General features: G+C 38.3%; 2 protein-coding genes and 1 long non-coding RNA gene across 5 annotated transcripts; 2 read left to right on the top strand and 1 right to left on the bottom strand.

The window, feature by feature from the left end:
• Window positions 1–404: 404 nt before the first annotated feature.
• LOC120016455 (zinc finger protein SHOOT GRAVITROPISM 5-like) lies at window positions 405–2,900 on the top strand. Of its 2 annotated transcripts, XM_038869236.1 has the most exons (4): window positions 407–851; window positions 939–1,338; window positions 1,894–2,222; window positions 2,304–2,900. In XM_038869236.1, the coding sequence occupies exons 1-4, from the start codon at window positions 746–748 to the stop codon at window positions 2,708–2,710; spliced, it is 1,242 nt and encodes a 413-aa protein (XP_038725164.1). In that variant the 5' UTR covers window positions 407–745; the 3' UTR covers window positions 2,711–2,900. The 2 variants fall into 2 exon arrangements, with proteins under 2 accessions (XP_038725163.1, XP_038725164.1); XM_038869235.1 differs by having other exon boundaries at window positions 405–851; window positions 1,894–2,900.
• Window positions 2,901–5,023: 2,123 nt separating this feature from the next.
• LOC120015969 lies at window positions 5,024–6,740 on the top strand. Its single transcript, XR_005471859.1, has 4 exons — window positions 5,024–5,148; window positions 5,350–5,629; window positions 6,076–6,358; window positions 6,639–6,740. It is a non-coding gene; the product is annotated as an uncharacterized LOC120015969 (long non-coding RNA).
• A 9,165-nt stretch (window positions 6,741–15,905) lies between these two features.
• On the bottom strand, window positions 15,906–25,564 carry LOC120016910 (putative 3,4-dihydroxy-2-butanone kinase). Of its 2 annotated transcripts, none has more exons than XM_038869884.1 (21): window positions 25,479–25,564; window positions 25,247–25,356; window positions 24,450–24,523; window positions 24,291–24,354; window positions 23,406–23,518; window positions 23,250–23,297; window positions 22,912–22,983; window positions 22,661–22,750; window positions 21,849–22,022; window positions 21,478–21,561; window positions 20,507–20,562; window positions 19,987–20,117; window positions 19,825–19,917; window positions 19,556–19,620; window positions 18,854–18,997; window positions 18,725–18,768; window positions 17,461–17,544; window positions 17,292–17,365; window positions 17,108–17,220; window positions 16,932–17,027; window positions 15,906–16,313 (listed from the first exon to the last, which is right to left on the bottom strand). In XM_038869884.1, the coding sequence occupies exons 2-21, from the start codon at window positions 25,284–25,286 to the stop codon at window positions 16,188–16,190; spliced, it is 1,785 nt and encodes a 594-aa protein (XP_038725812.1). In that variant the 5' UTR covers window positions 25,287–25,356; window positions 25,479–25,564; the 3' UTR covers window positions 15,906–16,187. The 2 variants fall into 2 exon arrangements, with proteins under 2 accessions (XP_038725812.1, XP_038725813.1); XM_038869885.1 differs by having other exon boundaries at window positions 15,906–16,076; window positions 16,146–16,313; window positions 25,247–25,543.
• Window positions 25,565–26,526: the final 962 nt, after the last annotated feature.

The raw sequence follows: 26,526 nt of genomic DNA, 5'->3' as shown, positions 1-26,526 counted from the left end.
ACCAACTTCACTTTGAAAAGACAAAGCTGCCTATCTAAAATCTCCTCCGGTATCATTTTTTTTCCCCCTTTTCAAGCTAAGGAATTTGAAGTCACTGTTTTTTAAATTATGCTTACAGCAATAATATATATTAACAAAAAGTGAGCATCCGAAAACAGGTAGCTTGTGTTTCCCATTGATTCAATTATCCCATTGAGGGTGACTGCACATCTTCAATACCACCTTTATTAAAAAGGCAGCTGCTTCAGTCTTAATTAATAATAAAAACACTTACAACAAGAAGGGTATTTTGGTCAATTCAAACCTTCATGATAAAAATAATAAAAAATGGTGGCCATATATTTATGCATGTCAAGTTCTTTTTTTTTTTTACTATGTCACCAAGTTGAATTATTATTGAGAGTTTTGTTTCTTAGTGAGGGTATGTTTTTTTCCTTTCTGGCCCATCTACGCTTGTGGGATCAACTATGTGATTGGCTTCATCTCTCTCTTTTTGCTTACTTATTAAGGAGAGGAGTCTCTACAGACAATAGCTGATGAAGATAAGCAGTAGTAGTGTCAACCAACAAAGCCTGAATCATACCAAAAGCTGATAACCGAAAGAAAAAAAGAACAGAAAAACAGAGTGCATATATCTTCTCTCTTATATCCCCAATCTACCCCTTTCAGTTTCTTATGCTTGAGAGATCATAAAAAAACCCCCAATTACTCCAACTTATTCTCGTCGAATTTGAGTTATTGGTCCATGTTAGCGAACACCTCCTCCCCATCATCACTTCCTGAACCATTTTCAACTGAAAATGGTGGAATCAACAACAATAAGAGGAAACGAAGACCCGCAGGAACTCCAGGTGTATATTATATAAATTTCTTGATACATGTAGCATGTATATATATAGTTTTGTGTATATATATGTGATGAGTTTGATTTGATTTAGATCCGGATGCGGAGGTGGTTTCTCTATCACCAAAAACACTATTGGAATCGGATCGTTATGTGTGTGAGATCTGCAACCAAGGGTTCCAGAGAGACCAGAACCTTCAGATGCACCGCCGGCGACACAAGGTTCCTTGGAAGCTACTAAAGAGGGAGACTCCGGTGGTTAGGAAGCGCGTGTTCGTGTGTCCCGAACCAAGTTGCTTGCACCACGATCCGTGCCACGCGCTGGGTGATCTAGTTGGGATCAAGAAGCATTTCAGAAGAAAACACAGCAATCATAAACAATGGGTTTGCGAGAAATGCTCCAAAGGTTATGCTGTTCAGTCTGATTACAAAGCTCATCTCAAGACTTGTGGCACTAGAGGGCATTCTTGTGATTGTGGCCGCGTTTTTTCCAGGTAATAGAATTATTTATTTTCCTTTGAAACCATACATCTTGATTGTTTTTGAGGGATTGTAATGGCATGTGATGATGATGATCATGTGCGTATTTGAAAGAAACATCTTTTTGTTTTTTTAACTTTGTTTTTGACTTGGAAAGTTAAAGTAGATGGCAAAAAGAAACTGAAGAAAATGAGAGACCAGCTTTGGTGGTTTGACTGATGGAACCTTAATCGGTTTTTATTGACGGTTGCTCACGGTTCCCAAAGATGAGTGTTTCAGTTGGTCATTTTGACTCCAAACCCAGAAACCCACAACAATTATTCATTCCTGACTATAGCTAGTACAGACACACAAACACACACAGAGATATATATTTATATTATATTTCACTCTTACTACATTGATTTGGTTGTGATTAGCATGGTTTGATTTGTTTGCATTTTTTTAATTGATCAACATTCTCATATATTCTACAATTTCAATATCCTAGCTAGTCAATCCCATTTCAAACTATTAATTTATTTCAAAGATATTTGGATTATTTATTTATTTTTGTTTTTATATGATAGAGTTGAAAGTTTCATTGAACACCAAGATGCTTGTAACATGGGGAGTCTCCGGTCTGAATCACAGTCACTACAACCTGCATGCCTGTCTCGAACCGCATCTAGCCCAAGCCCATCAAGTGATACCAATTTCAGCAATAATCCTCCTTGGTCTGGCTTGATAATGCCAAGACCAACAATAGACACAATGTTCTTGACTAGCCCTACTTCTGGGGATAATAATAAGCATTCTTCTTCTAGAAGCAAAGCGAAGTATCATCACAACTTGGAGCTCCAGTTGTCAACCACATCAAATCCACTACTTGATCATGTAGTTTCTACCAAAGGAGATGGTACTACTACTCACTCTACTACTCAATTACAGCTCTCAATTGGATCATCCAATTACAGCGACAAATACAAATCGGATGCAGGAAAAAACTCTCCTACTAGGTATGGCAATGGGATGGATATGGCGTCGAGGATTAAGGACCAAGCGCGGGAGCAGTTAAAGTTGGCGATGGCGGAGAAGGTGTACGCTGAAGAGGCGAGGAAGCAAGCAAAGAAGCAGATTGAATTAGCTGAGCAAGAATTCTCAAATGCAAAGCGGGTTAGGCTACAAGCTCAAGCTGAATTGGACAAGTCATTGGCTTTGAGAGGGCATGCAATGAAGCAAATAAATTCAACTATTCTTCAAGTCACTTGTCATGCTTGCAAGCAACAGTTTCAAGCCAGAAGGCCTCCTGATGAGAACTCTCTTGTGTTGAGTCACATGTCATCAGTCATTACAGAAGGTGAAGTAGAGAATTATGGAGCAAGAACTACTTCTAATAACCCATGACACTATCATTCTCTCCATTTCTATATCTATATATGTCAACTTTCTTTCTCTCTTTCTCCATTATAGCAAGAATGTGGTGTTATTATCTCAAGTTGATTAGTCGGGTGTTGTATCCTTCAAAGTGTGTGATGTTGTCATTTGTTGATCATTAAATATTTAATAAATGAAGAAAGCAAGTATCTTGATTTGATATGGGTTTTTGTTTTCATGGTGAAATACTTAGAAAGAAATCGGATGCCAGGAGGGGGATAAATATTATGAACGTCCTTGTTAGTCCCATTCTTTATAATTGTTTTTCTCGTACTGTGTAAACAAACTTCAAGTCTTAATGTTGTTTTATTTGATTGTTCCCCTTTCTTTGTGAACTTCTTCCTCATTAATAAACAATCAGATTTATAATAAAAAGAAAAAAACATTCTCTCTTTCTCAATTATAAAGATTAGAATTATTTGCCTTATCTTTAACCTTATATTGCGTTTCCCATCAGAATCCTTGAGGGACCAACTACTTCAAGCTCTCATTTTGCTTAAATTTAAGTGGAATCGCATATCACAATAGTATAGCTAGGCTATATGTGGGATCTCTTCCCTGAGAAATCATTTATGGCAATATTAATGGGGAGTTATTGAATATGTTATTCGTGCTCTCTGAAACTACTTGATTGAGTAGACTTGGAAACACTCATTTCACCCAAGAATGCAACTTTATGTTTTTGGATCTTCTAGTTGGACTATATTGGAATGTGACCCCCTCTCTTCTTCAGCATTCAATGACTGCACTGACCCTAAATTTATAACATAAACTTTTTATACATATCCAGAGAGAGAGAGAGAGAGAGAGAGAGAGGAATGAGACAGTCGTTTTTCTTTTTAGTTCTGCTGTGTTCTGGTGGTTCTGGTCTTTCTCATAAAACTTGTTTTTAATGTAAAGACACCATGTTTTTCAGTGCCCACAGTTGTAAGGGGGTTGATGACAGACTCACTCGTCCCTCTCAAGCACTCACACACAAACAAACTCCTTATCATCATCAATCTTATGTATTTTTCTTTTCATCAGAATCAGAGCCACAAAGAGGGGACCAGTACTAGTAGTGAACCAACCATGCAGAGCATCTTTCCATATATACATATATGCAGAGACCATTCCAACCCTTTTTTTCAGCTTCAATACATGGGTTGCTTGGTGTAAAATTTCTCAACTCATTTTATGTGTGATTCCTGTATCTTTCATGACTGTAACTATCTAGTCCCAAGGTGCAGAGCCAAAGGCCCAAAGTGTGACTTTTTTTTTTTTGGGTTTTATATTTGTTACTTTATTTTCAACTTTTACCTTACTTTTTTCTTGGAGCATGTGCTCCTTGGACCTTTAATTTGCTAGTTCTGCTAGTTGCTTGCTTTTCTTTTTCAGGTTTTATGCCTAAAATAATGCACAAGTTGTTGGATGACAATATATACACCATAGCTTTACTGACAGATTTACAGTGGAATGCATGAATGCAATGAACAATTGACTGGAGAAGTAGAGGTCAACAGATCTTTATTTTGAATTTCTCAGTTATTAATTATATATACTTATAATTTGATTTTATAGTTTTTTATTTTTATTTTTTTACATTTAATGTAGAGTGTTGGATGTGAAGTGGATCTTACATGTATGTTTTTAATCAATGATCATTTTAATGCCATATAAATTTGAGGGACTTTTGAGGGTCATATTTTGAGGTCCTAATATTGTCCTTAAAATATATCCCAACACCCTCTCTATGTACATGTACATATGTTTCTGTTGCGATATTTCAATTTTGAAGCTCGGTGTCAGTGATCTCTGCCTCTGTCTGTGGTTTCAATTGATTGCTGGGTTTGATGTGTGGGCTCCTATTTATTGTGTAGTATGTAGAGAGGCCCTTTCAGATCTGGGTTTCTGTTTGGGCCTTGCTCATCCCTAGTCCAGCAAAGTGGATTCTTAAGTATCTTTGGGCCTTTAAAAGTTGGGCCTCATGTATAATCGGCCTTGTTGAACGTTGTTTCGTCAGTATCGACCCAACAAAAGAAGTGAGGATAAAAATGTGTAATTGGGCTACAGCCAAGAAAGAAGAGTCTACCGTTGGGCTTTTTAGGTAATGGCCAATAAAAGTCATGACCTTTTTTTTTTTTTTTTAAAAGCCATGGCTTAGGTGAATGGGTATGATTTGAAGAAAAGTACCATAGTCCATTAGTCCGTAAACATAATGCGCTACTGAGTTGAGTAGTGCATTTATGCCTAAAAATACCATTAGCGCAAATTAACCCCAAACATACAGATCCGCATATGCTCCTCTTCACGCTCTTTCTTTCTCCGAGATCTCCGCCCTCGTCGCCTTCTTCTTGTCGTCCTCAATTCGGTGGTGGCTGGGACCATTTCGATTCCTATCTTCCCCGATCTAATTCATCCATTTTCAGGTCCGAACATATATTTATTTATATAATTGTGGTCACATTTTTAGTCTCTCTCGAGAATTTCGATTCGATCATATTTCTTTGATTGGATCTTGATTTCTTAGATTGAGGTATTGAAATGAGGTATGATACGGCCGACTATTTTAATTTTGCTGTGTTAGTTGTGGCAATTCATTTCTATCTTTTGTTGTATTGTGGCTGTAGGGAATTGCTAGGAATTCTCTGTACGAGCTTCCTTTGGAATGCTTCGATCGATTACCAGTCTATACACTACACTGGGGCAGTGTTGCGCGATGCCTGTGGGTTACGTGCAGATTCCGGTGGGCACGCCGGACGTTTGTTGCTCGACGGGAAGGACTACTTTGTGCCCATTGCTACCACTGAAGAGATGCTATGGGGATGATCATGATTTCTTAAGGTGTTCAGAACGTCTTCGATTCACTCCAGAACACTGTCCCTGACATGGATATTATAGGCATCTCTGGTAAGTTCTGGAAATCACTTTCCCTGACATGGATTAAGTTACTGGCGGGTGCAAATATGGTTAAGCGCAAATAAACCTTTAATTTGCGCAGCGCAAATCGTATTTTAGGCATAATGCGTCATTATGTTGTTTTGGTAGTTAAAAAAGAAATTATGTTATATTATTTTGGCTAAAAGTACCAGAGTCCGTAAATTGGCCATTAATTTCTATTTTCTATCCCAAGAAATTGTTAAGTGTGAGAGAAATGAAGAAAGAAGCTCTAGCGGATCGCCAGTTCCGATGGCGTCGAGTTCTCCGAAGGATTCATTGACATCGGTCGTGCTTGACAAAACTCCACAATGTTAACAAACGACAATAGCTGCAACGAGAAACGCACATGCGATCCTTATACGAGATCGACGTCTTGCAAAACCCTAACCTTGTCCGTCTATTTCTATCTTGTACAGGAGGAAAACGCAAAAGGTGAGAAACAAAGAAGAGACGCTCTCGCTGTCGTCCCTGCCGATGGCGTCCTCTACTTCTCCGAAGGAGTCATTGACATCGGTCTTGCTAAACGACAACAGCTGCAAGGAAAAACGTACCTGCCATCCGTCCACGAGATCGAGTTCTCGCAAAAACCTTAGCTCTGTCTCGAAGGCGCGATGTGAGGAGAAATCTCATCGATCAGTCACACGTTGGGGTCCCCAAGGAGGAGGCCTCCCTCCCTCTCTCGTGTTCAAACGTTTGAAGGTACTTTTCTCTCTATAATTACATATCAAGCAGTTGCAATGTTGAGTATATTCAGAGTTGTCAGAGGCACATACCGCCGCAACTCGTTTTAAAGATTAATTATGGTTTTAAAGATTCGGATCATGCGTTTTTAACCCTTAATTTTGACCTGTTCCTGCTTGACTAGTTTAGTATATATAAGCTTGAATCCTTTTGTTTGTGATATTATATGTTATTTGTTCTTCATTCAATTTTTTCCAGTGTATATTGTATATATATCCATTAATGGCTGCTTTTGAAGGCGCTTTTCAGAGGGAACTTTATGGTCCCAGGACGCAGAACTTCATCAACTTAAGGTCATCTTGAGCTGGCTATTCTAAGAAAGAAAATTTTCTTAGTAAGTGCTTTCTCTGCTTGATATTCCGTTCTGAAACTCTCGAATTAGAATGATTATGTGATATCAGTTGATTTATTTTATTAACATACTCATGTTCTTTAGGACTTCTAGCCTGAAACTATGTAGATGTATCTAGCTCAGGAAAACTACCAAATATTACGAAAAATACTATTATATAGCTAACAATGCATCCTTGAGAAAGTGAAAGAAATTGCTAGCTTATAACTGTTAGTGAGCCCAGAAGTAAACTTTAGTGCTAGTGGCAGACTATTACACTCCTAATCTCACTGCCCCTGCCCCTGCCCCTGCCCCAACCCCAACCCATTTGCAGAAGCCTGCCCACTGGTATTTGAAGGTTTTCGGATCAATGATGCACTACATATGCATAAGTTTACTTATGTACCAGTGATATAACATATGTACCCTTGTGTCTTCTGAAGCTGGTTTTCAGCATAAGGCTCTTTGCATTCGTTGTCAATTTGTTATGACATTCAACTTCAGGGATTTGGGACTTTATAGAAAATTTCATTTGCTTTTAGAAAGACAATAAAAAGAAATTGACATAGGGAAATAGGATAGAGAGAGAGACTTATAGGAGAAGACGATTACGTTTTGTAATTAGAACATGGAAGTTATATTAACTTGTAGTCACTAATTGAACCTTTGTTTAATTTCTGAATGCTTTTTCCATTACGACTTGAGGTTGGTAGGTTGTGGCAACATTTGGCAAAGGCCAGTTTGCATCATTAAATTTACTTGATTTATTAATTGCATTTTTCATGTCATTGTTTTGTGATTTAAATTTCCATAGGGCTATTGTGTTTATTTAAGACGTTTCATTTTACTCTGTCTTTAGTGTGATTCTCAGGATATTATAAGATGTTCCACAAAAAGCTGCTTGCTTGCGGAGACTGCAGGTATTACAGTATGGTACACGTTTTTTTTATCAAAATAATCTCTGGAAAATCAAGAACCAATAATAACATATATCAATGCAGAGCAGGTACTCACTTAACTTTGACGGATTTCACATTAATAGGATTCAATGGACGGATCATAAAATAAGTACAAAAAATCCAAATTTTCATCAGAAATGCCTTTCTGAACGTTCCAACGCTGTTCTACATGACCCTTTTTCTTATTAGTTGTAGACCAAAATTAAGGCGCAATTGCCCGTCTCATTTAGGCGAATCTTGGTGGTAGGACACAAATTAGTAGCCAAACAAATAAATGGAATGGGACCTTTGAACAAATGCCATTTGAGATTTAAATCAGATAACATTTCCATTGAGATCTAAATCATCTCACATTACCCAACCGTACCGGGCCTTCGGTGCAATGTTAAAAATGCAAAAGGCTGAATTCAAATTGGGCCAATGTAGTTTGGGCTCGACAAAATTGACCAAAAGGCCCAATATAAGCAGACCTGGTCATGTTTTTGGGCCTTAAGTCAAATGGGCCAAAGTGTTCCGGGCCCACGGGCTCCTAACAGGCCTGGCCCAATATTAATGGGCCGAGACCCAATTATATGGGCCTATGTTTTTTGGGCCTTAAAGTCAAATTGGGCCATGTGCTAGGGGCAAACGGGCTCAGGATAACAGGCCAAAAGCCCAATATTAATGGGCCAAAGTTTGTGGGCCCATGGGCTCTGGATAACGAGTCAAAAGGCCCAATATTAATGGGCCGAGACCCAATTATATGGGCCAATGACAATATAGCGGGCCTGGTCAAGTTTTTTGGGCCTTAAGTCAAATTGGGCCATGTGCTTCTGGCCAACGGGCTCAGCTTAACAGGGAGAAAGGCTCAATATTAATGGGCTGAAACCCAATTATATGGGCCATTGACAGAATATAAGGGCCTGGTCAAGTTTTTTGGGCCTTAAGTCAAATTGGGCCATGTTGTCCATCTGGAAGGCCCATTTCCCCATTATATCTCTTTCAGGCCCAATTTTATTTTGGGCCTTATGTTTAACTAGTATTTTCTTCATACGAGGCCCCATAGAATATTGGGCTTGAAGCACAATTAGATAGCGTGCCCAATAAGTCTGGGCCATGGTTTAGGATGTGGCTCAACTCTTCTTAACTACACCGAATAAGTTTGGCCCCCTGATATGGCCTCTGTCTGGAATGGGCCCATAGTACCATACCTGAGCCGGGTCTAAACTTAATTGAGCCTTATTATCCAATTCCTGTGGGATGTGGTTGAACACATTGTGGTTGTGTGATGAGGATCAAGGTAGACAACTTAAGAATGCTTACAATCGAGCGTGTAGGCTGAGGTTGAAGGAAGCACGTGAGGCTCGTGCCGGTCCAAGCCATGCAGATGTGTCCGCCCATGCCATGCAACCTGAAGAAATAGCAGAAATATCCACAGAGGTCATGCAGTCCGAGGAATATTCCAGGAGGTTGGCCACCTCAGCAAAGGAGTAGCTCAAGTCTATTACGAGTAGATTATTTTTAGTAATAATATAATTCAAATAAGATTTCTATTAGAGTTGTCTTTGAATTCATAGTTCGATTATTGTTAGGAGTAGAAGTTAGAAACTTGGCTATATAAGTCACGTTAACGTAAGTATTATTAGGAGGAAATAACAGAAAACGAGATTCGTCTCAAAACTCCTTGTTCTCTACTACCGTAAAGGGCAAGATTTATCATTGTGACGCAACTCTTAACTAGGCCTTGGGGCAAAGATGGTTGAGCCACGGGCAAGGGCGTAACTACCATCAGCCGCAGGCTTGGTTTTAGGTTTTTTTTTTATTGTTATATGTAGTCTTTAAATTTCCACCTTTTAATGAATGCTCCCCATTCGCATGGTAAAGAATCTAATAGTTAACCTTCCAGCCATTCCATTCAGCATAGTCCAAGGCCATTCTTCCAGCTACAGCACCCCACAACATGACCGGAGGATGAGATCTGGTCCAAAGATCAAAGAGATGTTCCATGTTAGCTCTTGCCAATACACTTACAATTACACCATCTTTTCTTGCAGTAGGCATCAAAGCTGAACTTAATCATTAGATGAGCAGTACCTGCATCCACTAAACCACGAACAAAGATTATCGTTTAATGTCAATGACAATTAGAGAATCCAATTCGAAAACATTAACTCACTTAAACAGGATTCCCATTTAATTTACAGGGAGAACAATGGCTTTGATCAATTGTGCCTCTCTCTCTCTCTCTCTCACACACACACACACACATAAAAATTTAAGACCTGGTATTCTTCTGTAATAAAAACAATTTTACGTCAATATGGAATACATTTTCTTAGCAGTCTATAGGCATCGTCAAACATTCACATTTCCCACCAAGTATTAAAGCCTAGGGCCAACCAAAAATTCTTCAAGAATGTGGGTCATTTTCTCCACTAGTTGAATGAATTCCATAAATCCTTAATGGAGAAAAGATAAGTCAGAGGGGGGGAAAGGCAAAGTTTATCGAACACCCTACCTCATTGATCATTTCCAGCTTGCGTTGCACACCTGCAAAACAGTATCAAATGAGAATTGTAGACATCAGATAGTATGAGTTATCACTTGCAGGAAGTTGGTTTGAACATATAATATATTCATAATTAAACCTTTTCAACAATATATTAATTACGCTTGGATGACATTGAGGATTTGCAGCTGAACTAACAATAGTATCAAGGCATCAGAAACTGCAGATATAGACAACAAACAAAATAACTGAACCACTGAAAACTTAAACCGTAAGATGCAATCTATGTAAAACTCGAATCACGAAGCACATATCATGTTGTCTAATGATTCAAGCAATAAGCAGAGTCTGTCAATGTCTCAGCCTCTTTGTCAAAATCATAAAGTATCAACACAAAAAGAAAACGGGATATCACCACCATCATATGGCACTAGGAGTGTCCATTCGGTTTTTAACCATAACCGAAATGTCCGAATCGATTCGGTTATGATATTTTAGAATCCATAACCGAACCATATAATTCGGATAACCAAACCGAAATAACCATATTTTTCGGATCGGATCGGATCGGTTTTCGGTTTTTAAAGAAATGAAAAAATATGAATAAATCTCAAATAGAGTGAGAAAATAGCCATGATCGACTCCAACTCCATCTAACAAAGTTTGATAAAAATTCATGATAATGATAATAAATATATTATTTCATCCCAATTAAAGAAAAATAAATTTACAAGACCGAGAGAAATAATATGATTAAGAAAAAAAAGAAAACATACATGAAAATGTCTTCCCACTTTCACTTTAACAATAATCAATCTTAATTTATATGAATTTTAAAATGATAAGGCCACCATGAGTTTCAACTAATCAATCTTAATTTATAATATGTGTAATGATTAGGTTAATTCGTATCTAAATTTTAAATTTATAATTTGTTATGAAGATATAATCAGAATTTTAATCTAAATATGTAACTTATATATATATATATATATATATATATATATATATATATATATAATGTATATAATGTTTGGATATTTATATAATATATATTAATATTTTCGATTTTTCGGTTATAACCGTAACTGAAAAAATATCTGAAATTTTATTAAAATCATAACCATATCTGAAACCGTAACCGAAAAAACCGAACCGAAAATCGAATAACCACGGTTATGGATCGGTTCTCGGTTTACATATCGGTTGTGGACACCCCTATATGGCACTTCCCACTTCATAAAATTGTGCAGATATTGCTTGATAAGCACTACTTCATATCTACAATGGGTAATTGGCACACAACCTATTTCTGCTTAAAATCCAAAAGTCTACGATCCTTTTACTCAATGATCAGAGAGTATGGCAAGGCTTCATCCTCTTTGTCCAAATCAGAAAGCCTAAACATGAAAAGGATGACACCGCGTCCATCATGTGGCACATATCAGTTACCAATTCATGAAATTGAGTAGTTGTTACTTGACAAGCAATTTAAATTACAATTGGCAATAGACGTATATATACCACTTCTGCATATAACCCAAAGGTCTACAGTTCAAAGATGACGTTCTTCTACACACACATAACTCAAAAATAGTGAAGTATTATTCATGCACAATGCAGGAATTTGCAATCATGATGAAATCATGTTTCGAACACATCAACACTTGCAACCATGTAAATAATAGTGCCGAAATTTCAGAACCTAAGACGGAACCACCTATGCTGAAAGAGGCAGGTAACCTCGGAGAATGAAAATTACCGGTGAGATTTGAATTTGATAAAGCACCGTGATATCTACTCTCATATTGCTTGCTCCAGGCTTTCCCTTGTTCTCCTGTGACAAAGAAATTAGGTTTCTACACATTCCATACAATGGCGAATACAAGAAAGAGGAAGAAAGAGACTTTGCAACAAAAATAACAAACCAAAGGGGGGCTTTACGGTTGCAGCTGTTCTGGAACAAAGTGATGGCAGAACATAAAAGCCACTATGCTACAACAAAGAATCATAGTCAATCGCAATCAATGAATGGGGTAATGCATCATAAGGATGGAAACTAAAGAAACACGTTATACATATGTTATTCATCCATGCCTAAACATAGCGCACAAAAGGTACCTGCAGCTGAGGGCTTCTGCTGATGTCCCAGGAACAAACTAAACATTTTCCAAAAGTGGAGAGGGAAACGCACGGGTCAGAAAGCCACAGGTTAGCCAACTAAATAGTTTGCAATGTAATACCGACTCTAATAAGGTTGCTTACATCCTCACTTACTGATGGTATCCACGCAAACAGATGGACATACAATGCATTGGAGGGATAATGTATTCAGTTGTCTAAAGTGAACTTGCACAAAGAAAAGATTGGGTGGGGGAACAGACCAGTGGAAACTGGTATTAAACAGTCCTCGCAAGATTAGTGCATCACATCAGAGCATGTCTCCAATGGTCGTGCTGCCTATTACATCACATATTTTTAAAATTTCATCTGATTCACTAAATTCATATTAATGAAAAGGTAAGATCCACCTCGAATAAGAAATTCTGAACAACAACATTTCCATAAATTGGCAGTTACCAGATTGCTAACTATGATTGATCTCAAAAGCAACAAAAGATCCTGAATATGCTATGCAACAAATTCTTTTTAGCAGCATACAAATTTAGACATTTAGCTAAATTTCAATTATCTTTGTTCCAAACTCAAGTTTGGAAACAAAAGCTTTGTAGTACTAACCATTAGTTAAGGAATACGTTATGACATTGAATCGTCAATGCTATCATTTTGCAAAGAATGATGATCATTTAAGAGAGACATTTTACAAATTTAAATATTAAGTAACTAAAGGCGTCAACTACTCTAAAACAAAATTGTTGGCGAGAAATTGAAAGAGAATTGATGTTATCGTGACCAGTTGGAAATTGGCAGATACACAATATGCAACACGAAATGCGAGAGAATGACGCTTTGACATCCGACATCTCAACGTGACCAGTAGGTGAGGTTGCGACAAAAAGATGTTGACATCGGAAGAGCAAATCTGAATATAATATTATCACCATGGTTGCAGACAAAAAGATGTTGAGATCGGAAGAGCAAATCCGAATATGGTATTATCACGATTATATTTATCTACCAGAGAACGGCGTGAATGCTCTGAATTGCGGATTCCAATGATTGGTAAAACGCAATTTCAGTGACCGAATGAAAAGCAACAATCTAAAAGAAAAGCACAACGAGTCAATCAAGCAATTAAATAGTCCAAGAAGATTAAGGCTTACCTAGCGAGATCCAACATTGATGTCGTTGATCGGGATGAAGATCAACTTCACGAAGAACCCGACGAATCCCATACCACAAACACGGGACGCCGGCTTCATGATTTCTACACCATCTGAATACAAAAACGCACCGGGAGGCTCAAAATCCACACCAGATCAGCACACTAAAAGCAACCACTAACCGTTTAATCGGAAGAAATCAAAATCGAAAAGTTAATCTTATACCATCGAGATCGGGCTTGTGGCACCTCTTCGCAAGGAAAACGCTGTCTTTGGCGAACTCTCTCAGCGGATTGATCACTGAATCTATGGCGTCCATGCTCTCACTTCTCTTTCTTTTCTGATCTTGAACCTATTTGGAATTTATCCGTGTATCGATGCTTTGGAATGAGAAGACGGCTCAAGCAGAAGAATGGGAAGCAAAAAACGTAGATCTGAAAATTTTTGCTCTCGAAGCCATGGTAATTCTCATAAGGGCGGGAAAGGTTGAGAAAGAAATAACAAAAACGATATCTAAACTAAACAAAGGAAATGTGATATGATGATGGATCTACAATGATTCGTCTCTGTTGGAGGAACTGTTGGTAAAAGTAGGGCTGAACATCGGGCCGGGTCCCGGGTTATCGGACCGGGTTTGACCCGACCCGATAATTTTTAAGATAAGAATGACCCACCCGATAACCCTGTTAAAAATATTCGGGTTATCGGGTTTCGGGCTATCGGGTTATCGGGCTACCGGGTTCGGACCGGGTTTCACCCAATAGCCCGGATAATTTTTTTTTTAATATAAAAAACTAGTATGACTCATGGGTTTCTATGCCTTTTAAAACTAATTTCAATGTACTTTGCTTGTGTTTATTCGATGTGGGAACTTGTATCACTTGTGGGTTTCCATACGCACAACTCCCTCTCACATACAAAGTACAAAATGAGGTGGAGATGGTAAGGTTCTTCAGTTTCGTTATCTCCAACGGCAGTGAATCGGCGAAGATAGTAAGGTTCCATTGCACACTGCAGTTTTTCCGGAGTCACGTGTGACCAAGATTCACATGTCGTCGCTCTCCATGTGTGTTTCTCATCCCTTGTTTGGTACAGTTCTGCTTGAGATAGAGCTGCTGGACAAGCTTGTGAACCTTACCATCTCCAATGATAACCTTACTGGGAAGTTTCCTGTCAATAACCTTATCTGTGTGCTTGTGCCACATGTAAGAAAGATTTTGAGGTGGGTTTTTCAATATCCCACATTGAATAACTACAAAGAAAATGATAGAAAAAAGGATATAAAATGACATAAAAGCCCAGGTGTCAAGTGATAAATAGAAATTAAATAATTATATTTTTTTTTGTTATAATTGGATATCGGGCCCGATAACCCGATAACCAATGAAATTCAGACCCGAAACCTGGACCTGTTAACAGAGGTCCGGGTCGGGTTTAGCCCGGCCCGATAAAAAGGTTATCGGGTTAGCCCGATAACATCCGGGTCGGATCGGGTTTTCTGACCCGGTGTACAGCCCTAGGTAAAAGTAAGACACGGATACAATTGCAGCTCTCAAGTCTCAACTCTCAACTGTCAACCACCACATAAACCAAAGGCCATCAGATATATTTGGGCCTTTCTTCATGGGCCCTTTTGCTAACTCATACATTTCTACTTGTCAAGTCCAATACTTTGTTGCCCGGGCTTACCGTTGTAGACACTAGACACCATCCCAGTCTTAACTGTGGTTTCATCACGTCACATTATTGTCATAGGTAAGGTCACAACTTACAAGGGGGCCCCAAGAGTTTACCTAAACGGCCGTGTGCCCATGAAGATTTTTCCAAACCCTAACCTCGCTCGTTTTTTCATGGACTTGGGCTTGTTTACATAAACAAAATTTCACAATTTTTTATGGCCCTGAAAAGAGAAATCTTGCTTGTCAACTCTTTCAGACTTGCATAATTGTATTATTGGGATTTGAGATTGAGTCCCACATCGACCACTCACCAAAAGACATCAATTGAAAACAATATAAAAACAGAGGACAGAATTTTTAAATCTTATCTTTGCGCTTGGTGTAATGATGTGAGGTTCTTACCGAGGTAGCAATTGCTGGTTGAAAACTATTTCCAAACCCCCCCTCTTAGGCAAAATTCGTGTGAAATGTAGTCTCGGAGAGGGTTCATCCATCTCCCTTGGCTTGCTAATAGGTTGAGATTCATTCCAATTGTTACACTCTTCAATGTTGAACTTTTGGTGGAGCTCAAGACAGCTCGTGAGTTCATACTGAATCTCGATGCATATATCATATATGCTTTCACGTCTGACTACTTTCTGTATAGACGTAAAACGATATTGGTTATGATGCAATTGAACAATAATCCAGTTAATCGAGAGAACAAAGCTCCTATTGCTTTTAGCAAAACTTCGTGCATCAACCATAGAAATTACAATGGATCCTAAACCCTAAACCTTCTGCTTTGAAGACATTTCAGATATTGAAACATTATTTGGAAGAATATTTGCATATTTGGTAATCTTTGAAATTACATCCCTTTAAAATGGAGTTCAAGATGGAGATGGGTGACACTCGCTTTCTCAGCTTTATGCACAAATATTCTCTTAAAAAAACTATGCATAAGCGGAAAGCCTAATTAGTCAAATCGGTGAAAAATCTCGAACAAAAATGTGATAAGTTACTTCAACAGTCAGAAGCATAATGCAGAGAGACAAAACCGCAGATCATAAAGCCTGGAAATTATCCTTGACAGCCAAGGCTGCAGCTCTGTACCACGAAGCAGCACCCATGGCCCCTGGGTCTGGAACTGACGCAAGAATCTCACCAGAGACATAGCTTGAACGGCCAGCCTGCATAATCAATCAATGAAAATCTTCTATCACACGTGAATGAAAAGCATAGGAAATCTGGAAGTCATAATTGTGCAAGAAACATGCAACACAAGTGCAGCATTTTCACCAGATTCACTGTAATAAAATGCAAGGTGCAAAAAACATCCCATTGACAAATCAGCCAATTGGATGCAATAGAAGTTCAACAAAATGCAACATATTTCGTGCTGGCCATTAGCTATGTTTAACTCTGATGTGAATCTAATAAATAAACAGAAAGGCCACACCGCCATAGCCTTGCATATATAAGGTGTCACTGACTAATGATCACCAGAAACAAATTTCTGGAATAACTAATTACAATTCAATTCAGCCATAATTATTTTAGAAATATGCTACCAGATGATTTGTGCGATAAATTACTAATTTGACTCAACTATCCCTTTCTTATCATACTATCTGATCCAATTTAAGTGTTTTCTTCAAATCAGAAAAGTAACACAGCTGTGAAGGCTCAAAATCTAAGAAAGAAGCTTGTTGCTTAGCCAAAATAAATTCTTTGGCTGACATCCAAGTAATGATGTTCCAATAGAGGGAAAGATATACGAGTACAAGAAAGAATCAGAAGAATGAAACCTGCGCCTGCATTTGTTTGGTTGATTCAGCTCCAGCCAATGCAGCTTCAGAAGAAAGCATAAAAGCAGTACAAGGGTCATCCCCAGCATTTAACCTCTGCTAACATAGATTTATTAATACCAACTTACGAGCCACAGAAACAACGAAAGAAAAGGACAATGACCATTGTAGCTGACCTCCTGAAGAACTGTTGATGCTGGAATAAGAGCATCTAATAATGTACGATAACCAGCTCTCGCACCCCCATACTTACTGATCGCCGCAATGGAAGCATCAAGCGCTTCAGCCCCTGGATCAAACGAGCCATTAAGGCACAACTAGAGCAAGTCTTAAAACAGCACATTAGGGGAATTATCTCACATTGTTTTGCTGTGACAACTGACTGACGATTTGATATCAACTTTGCATATGCTGCCTTGCAGAGTATATGATATCTGTCCATAAAGTGAGATGAAGAGATTCGAGAACCTCCATATATGAATAATATTCATTTATGAATAAAAAATAACTGAAAAAGAGTGCAAATTACATGATCCCACTTGTTCCTCCCATAACTCTCCCAATAGATGATCCAATTTCATTTACTGTTTCTGCAGCATCATTCAGAGGATAGCTGAAAAGGAAATAGGTTGTCCCGTAAGTTAATGAAAAGCAGATTGTCTTTGTTATGCCAATCAAAAGCAGGAGCCATCATCTAGTCATTGTTAATGGAATACAATGGAAATGATAGAGCTGCATTGAGAGGCTCCACAATTTTAACGAGTCCCAATTTAGGAGTAGGGATGCAACCTAGAGGTTATAGGTTCAATTCCTGAAAATAGCCACTCCACATATTATGTGAGGGTAAGGTATGCGTAAATCTTGCCTATCTCTGCACCCCAAGCACGCGGGAGCCATGTGCATGGGAGTTGTTTATCTTTAGCATTTAGGAGCACCACTAACTCAAGCGGTCAATCTCCTCACTGCCATGTCTAAGGGGTAGGAGTTCCACTCCCCCTATCCATTGGATAACTGGGAAAAAGAGGAACAGAAAGAAGAGTAACAACTAACAAGTAACATGTGTACTCATCTGGAAAAGAGTAAAAGATGGGTCAGATTATTGAGCCATCCATGAACTTTTTGTATACGAGCAACTACAAATGACGTGAGTTTTAACTAACAAGACGGATGACATTGTCTGAAGCTCTAAACCTAAAAATGCATGTGAGCCTTTTCAAGTGGTGCATGTGGGTGCTGGTGGTTGTCAGGTGTCCGTACAAGTAAATTACAGATCTCAAACAGTGAGCCCGCAGAAGGCAGCAAACCATTTATGAACAAGCATATTAGCTGACAAGCAAACAACTCAAACAACATGAGTTATTGATTTCTTAAATAATTCGGCAGTCACAGAATTATAATTCACAATTTTCTTTTTAAACCATTGTACTTACAATTCTTAAATGAGACAAACAACCATAGCATATGAGGGATTAGTACACAATTTTACACAGCTTCTACTAGAAATTACCACATCTACGATCATACATGAATAACTTCAAAAAGAAGATAATAATATGAGCAAAGGTCCTGTGTTCAACAGATAGCCATGGATTCAGTAATTAGGAGAATGCCAATTTGAGTAAAGTGAACATCGGTCAAAGAGAGTTTTTCACTCCTCAAACCAAATAACTCGCCGAGACATTAAATTTGATCATGTCATGATCTTTTCCAAGATCGCAACATATAACAGTACGGTTACATAATATAGTACCAACTACCAAAAAACATTCTACAATGGCTGCCCAAATACTTACAACTTTTTCATGTCCGCCAAAATAGCTGTTGCCCCTCTATACATCTGCCAAACAAGAAAATATATCATACATTGCATGCCACATATTAAGTAGGGGCAATGAAAGGCAAAGTTAAAGGATTGTACTCACAGTTGATCCACAGTCACCATCACCAACTTTGCTGTCCCATTCATTTAAGCTATCCCTGAGACCAATAACAGCATTTGCTGCTGCTTCAATAGCCACCTCAAGAATATGTCCTTGTTTATTCAGCAGGTCCGGCCGGCTCAATGGCTAATCAAGAGCAAACATGAGCAGTCAGATTTGACTAGGGAGAAATATGATAACTTTTCACAGTTACCCTCATAACTTATCCTGCAGTTAGCATACTAAATGGGGTATCAACTACTGCATCTACTGGAATAGGAAAAGTCGCAACTGATAGCATATTTCAGAGGTAAATTAAACACATAAAATAGTTTCGACAAAAATATGGGGCCGAATAACATGAATAGGGGCATGATCACTTTGATGACTTGCTTGATCACCTGGAAAGAGACAATAGAACTTTTGGGACAGTAAGAATTTCAAATTTGGATCATTAACAACAGGTGGCTAGGCTAGCCACACTTCGCTTTGGAAATAGCTGGCATTGAAAGTGAAAGATAATTTACTATGTGCATTATAATCTAGTTCTGGTTTCGTAGGTCAGCATGACTGCTTACTCTTTCCTCAATAACATTGAAACATCAGAAACAAATAATCAGAAATAGAGGAAGGAAGCAGGAGACTTTTTCTAAGAGACACATTCTCTCTTCATAAATATTTGACCAAAAACTAATGAACAACTACCTCATCATGCTTAGCTAAACTCGATGGTGGTAATGGAACGGGAATCTTGGCAGGTGGACGATTCCCTGCAAGATCAGATAAAAAAGCAACAAAAATAATTTTAACATATAACTTCACTTTGGCTTCCTTAAATTGATATGTCAAAAAGATATACCCTATTCTTCAAAGGTGGGACATTTGGTACTATAACATAGAAAAATTTAACATGTGAATACAAAGATTTGGGAACACAACAAAATTGAGCAATATACTAAAGTAAAATCACAAACCATCAACTCCTACAGGCCAGTATGGTGCCTTAGTTGGAGCATCCAGACGTCGCAAAATAGCTTGATCTGCTTTCATTATGGAAATCGAAAATCCTGAAACAAAAAGAACAATGAGAACAACATAATTAGTTAAACAAGTTGCTCTTGCCAGAAATTACAAACCTGCCATATCAAGAGACGTCATAAATGACCCTGTATACACTCTATCAACAGCAAGTCCATGTTCCAGCTGCAATTGAGGGACAGCTTTTCCTACTGCAATCATCAATTCCATGGCAGGAGTTGAACCTAAGCTGCAGTAAAAAAGAATACATTACCAATAAAACTACTGGTTGCTGCAAGAATTCTGCCTAGACCATGAAATGAAGAAACAGGCCCATGAAGCCAAATCCACCTCATTGTGTCAATTGTGTAAGGCTCTGTTATACCTTATATTAAGTGGAAATTCAGTAGAACCATGAAAGTCTTTCTGGCTCAAAGGGATATTATGTAACTTTTCCTCATGAACATTCCTATCGTTTTCACAAATTTAATACACAAAAATTTTAAAACTGCCCTTCAACAGGGGAAGCACAAGATTCCCTTTGAACCAGTTAGTGAGGAGGCTCAATTGTTTCATTAACAGCACAAGTACCATAGCTTCATATGATAGATTCTGACCAAAAGCAAACAAGGGACCTACCCGTTGACCAAGAGCACCACACTGTTACCACGAGAAATAGGAACATAACCAGTTTCCTGCAGAAATTGGAAAACAAAAGATAATGGCATGCCAAATGAAGATATCTAGAGCCAAAAATAATATTTAGGTTACATTGCGAACATGTGACCCAATAGTGGAGTTGCAAGGGTGCAACTTAGAGGTCATATTTTCAATTCATGCAAACAGTCTCTCCACATATTATATGGGGGTAATGTCTGTGCACATCCTACATGTTCACCACCCCGCCCATTGTAGAGCCTTGTGTACAGGAGTTGTTTACCTTTTATATTGGTGAACATGATATAGTACAATGCCATTATAAATTCTAACCATACTGCATGATGCCAAGGAATAAGATATACAAGATTGGAAATGAGACATTATGCAATATTAAACCTCTACAAAGATTTGTTGAGGATGCTACAAATAAATATCATGCATCAAAAGATATTAACTGGGTGCCACATCAGCAAGTAAATATAATTCCAGAAGCTATAATAAGACTTCAGAAGCAAATTTCCAAGTAAAACAGAGCACAATATCTTTTAAGATACTATACCATCCTTGTGAGATTAGCCTAACCAGCTCAGTAGAAGAGCAAACAACAAAAGACTATAAAGGTGACAGTAACCATGTTTTAATACATGCCACTGTAACACATGAGAAGTTGAGAACAAATGATGAGATTCAAAACTCTTTCTGCAAGGAAAAAATGATTAAGAATGATATTCCAACCAACCAAATGGCAGTTACAGCAAACAATGATTTTGGAAGTTTTTATTGTATCAGGACTGTCTCATTCTAACGGTTTATTCAAAAGTAAATATTAACCGCCAACTGATATCCATCTTAGATACTATAAAGTAGCTCCAACCAAATATCAAACCTAACTCTGTGCAAATATATTGGAGATCACAACATTTAAGAAGGACCTAAGCTCTGGATCATACCACTGATAATATCTGCTTAAGGATATGAGAAACCACCACCTCCACAGGCTGAATGTTGGCCACAGCAGCACCAGGTTCACCATGCTGAAAGGCAGAGCATGTTTAAAAAATGATAACAAAATATGCAACCAGAAATTAAAGTACCTGAGAAGTAAATAGAAACACGGCGCACTTGTTGAAGAGCACCATAGGCAGTACTATGAGTGTATCCAATAGAACTCAATAAATCACACTAACATGTTTGAACAGGTGGAATATGTATTCCAGTTTTTTGACACCACTCAGAAGCACTAAAAAGATTTAGTATTACAAATAAATAAGCCTTACTGCTGAGTGTCTAAAGGATATAGTGTGTCACTGAAATAACTCACTATTCCAAGGCCAAGTTCAATCTTTCCTGGGCCCAAACGATCTGATGCAACCTGACCAGGCAGTGTGCAAACTGATAATGCAACACCCATCGTTCCAACCATCTCAGACGCATGTCTTGCTTCTGCAGCAACATCAGCAAGAGAAAGGCCAGCTGCAGCAGCAGCTCCAGCTACCTGTCTTCCACAAATGGATGAGAAAAGGGGGGGGGGGGGGGGGGGGAAGGGATCTGGTGTTCTTGATTCTGACAGGAAACAATTGGCATATACTTTTGCACTAATAAAATACAACTAAAAGATAGGTTTCTGGCAAGTATTCACTGAAAATAACTAGGCTCTTTTTCCCCGCAATGTCATTTAACATGTGAAGCCTTTCATCTGAAGATGAGTAAATTTTAAACAACAAGCTTATGATAGACTACTATTAGGTTTAGCTTTGGAAATTTTTATTGCAAGCCATCAAATGCTTAATGAAACAATAAGTAGAAGGTAGCTTTTGAAAAGCAAACCACTACCTACTACTTAAAGCATCTAACAATAAAAGAGAAGTGGTCTTTCTTAAGTTGCTTCTAAGAGTCACACCAAACACCATTTCATTCAAGAACAATAACTATTTAAAAATAAACAACGTGAAACTCACTCAAGGAATAAGCCTTAATAAGAATGCTTATTTAAGCAGTTTCAATAAGTACAAGAAATGCCAAACTAAGCCTTGGCCTAAGAAACAAGATCCAGATGAATGCTAGGCTACCAGTGAATTCCTGTAATGTGGAGTTGCATAAGAATGTGCATACAGGTAAACAGAGAGAATGAACCTTATGGACAAGAATAGTCCCTGCCAATCCTCTTCGTCCAGCAATGCCCCGAGGAGGAGGTAAAGCACAATCATCTCCAACAATTACAGTCTGCAAAAACACATACAAGCATCATTTATTTAATAACATTCTTCCAACTATGTGTCAAAAGCTTTTTAAGATCAGAAATTAGAAAAGACATGCCACTCCAACTAAATAATCTCCAACTATGTGTCAAAAGTATTTAAGACCAGAAATTTGAATAGACATACCTCTATTTTGTAACCTTCAGATTTAGCTTGCTCAGCGGCAAGACCAAAATTTAAACGATCACCAGTATAATTCTGTCATTATCCAGAATACAAAACCACAAATCAAAAACAGAGCCCAACTAATCCCTCACAAGATGGTCCTACTCATTAAGTCAGTCACATGGAACAGAACACCCAGAAAACTGTCTGTATGGCGACAAGCATTTCACAGAATTATAATGCTTTGATCCCTTTATTTTAAATTTTAAGGCCCCCAAAAGAGGTCATTTTCACAAATGAAATGCCACTAAAGGCATAGATTGTCACTTAAACAGTTCTGAAATCTGAAATAATTATACCTTGACAATCAGAAGACATCCCCTAGGACCAGTCACAGCTCGAATCCCCTAAATTGAAATCACATTGATTAGAGTCATCTAATAGATGATATAAAACCAGCAAGATACAATATATCTTAGAATGGATAACTGCAAAAAGATAGCAAGAAACCATACTGCTAAAATTGAATCAACTTGTGGAGAGGCAAAAATATCTCCACAAATAGCAGCTGTTAGCATCCCCTCTCCTACAAATCCAGCATGCGCAGGCTCATGGCCGCTTCCACCTCCTGCATAATGAAAACTTACAGTAAGACAAAGACCGGTTTCTGGAACACCAATCTAATATCAGAATAGCCAGGTTTTGATCTCCAGATAAGAGAGTTATGCAAATCACCTTTTCCATTCTTTTAGCAATAAGGGGCTGCGAGAGTTAAAGCAAATATACATTGAAAATTTAAAATCACTTTCAAGACCTGTGCAATGAAGGCATCTTAGGATAGCAGAACATAAGATCATCAGAAATGCAATACGGTGCTAACAATAAAACGGATATACAAGACCATCTACAGGTGAGGAATAGAAATTAAATATTGTTTTCTTTACAAAGTTGTCCAGAAGGAAAACGGGTAATCTACGTACCTAATTCATGACCATGCATAAGGATAGTCAAAACGACAGAGTGTCAATTATGAATGTTTTCTTCTTCAAAAATATAGATACTGTAGGATGGGTGCACCACTGCATCATGTGGATTTCCCAGTAGGTCACCCATAGTAGCATTATTTGCACCCAAGAAGGCTTAGCCAAAGAGCTTTATTTGGATCTTGTGTGAAAGGAGAAAAGATGTTCACAGTATGAAAACATACATTTTCTTTAAGAATTATGATCCTAAAGTAGGAAGTTCGTAGTCGTACATTTATCTCTTCAAGCCATGTGACATGAGTAAGACAAAAGGACTTCATCTACAGATATTTAAATCAAGAGATTCAGGTGGGTAAAACAGTTCCCACAAAATTAAATCAGAAACAGCAGGTTCGGGTACGTGGGATATTCACAAACCTGATATAATAGCAACCTTGTCATATGTTGCACTTGAAATGTCAGCACGTAACACAACTTTCACCTACACTCCCATATAGAATTTATTTTTCGAATTAAAATGTGTCAATCAATAAACATTTCAGAATAACAGAAAAAGAATGTGAAATAGCAATTTACCAAAGGAAAACCATCTAGGTGCTGCAGTCCAGGATAAGTTTCTACAAGACCCTCAATGAACTCGGTAACCACATCTGCAGCCACAATAATAGCCATAATTTGGCAGTAAAGTGTGTTTGATGTTAGAATGAAAAATACTGAAAAATGTATAGATCTATACGAGGCAGAAAATACATAAGGCAAGATATCTCCCAAGTTCCTTTTCTTCAAGCCATTCGTGACTGGAAAACTCGAGAATTTGGTAGTAACTGTTACGTGATAGAGCCATCAAAAGTTGCAACTCACTGGAAGAATATAAAAATCAAAGCAACATCCAGAGGAACCAGTTTGAATGCCAAAGTGCAAACAGAGGCACATTAGAAATGAGAGTTCTAATGGCAATAGTTCCATAAGAATACAAACGTTGACTTACTTCAGCATTCAGGTCCCCATTTGGTTGCATTTAAAATTTAAGAACACAAACCGCAAAAAATAAAGAAGATACCTCGCACCCGCCCAAGACTAGCCTCAACAGGCCCTTAAGACTGCTGAGCATGTAACAGTAATCTTGGCTCAACACAGCCTTTGATCCCTCAATAAAATGTAGAAGAAAAGTAATTCACTCGTTTCAGAAGAACCACAATCAAGTGTGCAATCAAATCAAACTTTTACATGCATTTTCCCAACCATAACCAAAACAACAAGTTGATTAACAAAACAGCACGCAAACTACAGTAACAGACAAAATTCAAGAAGAACAGTAATCGGAAGAAAAGAAAAACAGTAAGCGGAAGAAAGAAAAGAGAGTAAATGCGAACCGTTGGGATCGTTGATGAGTTTCTTCGCCGGAAAAGCCATAACAGTCTCGCTTGCTTGAATCGAAGAGAGAGCGACAGCACAAACCCTAAGTCGTAATGCCTTGCATGAACTGTAGGGGAATGAGAGAGAGAGTAATATGTGTTTGTTTGGTTTGGAATTGGGGAGTGAGTCTCAATCGGTATTTAAGTGGTTACTTGGATAACTACGATTAGTGAGTTTGTAGAGACTCACCTGAACAAGGAGCTTTTTTTCCTCTTCCGGTTTTCTTCAAAGAAAGGGAGTTGATTTTGGTTGCTTGTCCTGACAAGAAATGCTGATTTTCAATATTTAGATATTATTAATTTAGCCACGTAAGAAAACCCCTCACTCAAAGACATGGATGAGTTCATTATTGCCATGGGTCGGGCTTGAATTTAGCGTATTAGACTTTAAGCTAAGCCCGGCCCGGACTGGCCCACTTGGGCTAGGGTCAACATGCTGGCTCGATACCTTGGACGAGCCTTGCCCAGCCCAAACCTATGCGATCAAAAATATTTTCAAGGTGAGCCATGATTAGATATATCCATGATATATTTTCACATGTTTATATGCTTTAAGATGGCCAATATGTCACACCAGGCGATCAACAGCTTGATAGGGGCTCAACGGAATAGCAAGTTTACTGTGAAGTCTGCCTACCATGTAGCTCGCTCTACGAGGGCGGAAGAGTCTAGTAGGGGTGGGTCTTCTTCAGAAATAGAGTCATATCCCTGGGTTAGTCTGTGGAAACTGGATCTTCCAAGTAAGATTAAGCATTTTGTGTCGAGAAAGTTTACTATGAAGTCTGCCTACCATGTAGCTCGCTCTACGAGGGCGGAAGAGTCTAGTAGGGGTGGGTCTTCTTCAGAAATAGAGTCATATCCCTGGGTTAGTCTGTGGAAACTGGATCTTCCAAGTAAGATTAAGCATTTTGTGTCGCGTGCGGCTAGAAACCTGCTGTCTGTTTTCGCTTCTTTAAATCGCAGGAAGATTTGCCAAAGTACAATGTTTTTTATGTGGTCACCCTTTTGAGGACTCTTCGCATGCTTTGATGCACTGTCCTAAAGCTGATGTAGTTTGGAGATTGGCTTTCCCTGGGGAATATGAGCGTGTTGGGTCCAAATTGAATTTCTCAAGATTGGCTGGCTGAGTTTTTGCTTCTTCAAAAGTTTAATGCTGAAGCAGGACTCTTTTTAGTTTCAGCGTGTGCTATATGGAATAATCGTAATAACACCTTATATAACCAAAATCAAAGGACTGC

The sequence above is a fragment of the Tripterygium wilfordii genome, chromosome 15 (assembly GCF_013401445.1).
Source record: "Tripterygium wilfordii isolate XIE 37 chromosome 15, ASM1340144v1, whole genome shotgun sequence".
NCBI classification, from domain to species: Eukaryota; Viridiplantae; Streptophyta; class Magnoliopsida; order Celastrales; family Celastraceae; genus Tripterygium; species Tripterygium wilfordii.
This window is presented reverse-complemented; position numbering and strand designations above follow the sequence as displayed.

Excerpts from the sequence above, each read along its gene's own strand:
- LOC120016910 (XM_038869884.1), bottom strand. The coding sequence starts at position 25,286 with ATGGCTTTTCCGGCGAAGAAACTCATCAACGATCCCAACG. Across the intron at positions 19,621-19,824 it reads CTGGCCTGTAGGAGTTGATG|GGAATCGTCCACCTGCCAAG; the intron begins GTTTGTGATTTT and ends CTGATCTTGCAG. Across the intron at positions 16,314-16,931 it reads CCAAACAAATGCAGGCGCAG|GCTGGCCGTTCAAGCTATGT; the intron begins GTTTCATTCTTC and ends TTGATTATGCAG.
- LOC120016455 (XM_038869235.1), top strand. The coding sequence starts at position 746 with ATGTTAGCGAACACCTCCTCCCCATCATCACTTCCTGAACCATTTTCA. Across the intron at positions 852-938 it reads AAGACCCGCAGGAACTCCAG|ATCCGGATGCGGAGGTGGTT; the intron begins GTGTATATTATA and ends GATTTGATTTAG. Across the intron at positions 1,339-1,893 it reads TGTGGCCGCGTTTTTTCCAG|AGTTGAAAGTTTCATTGAAC; the intron begins GTAATAGAATTA and ends TTTATATGATAG.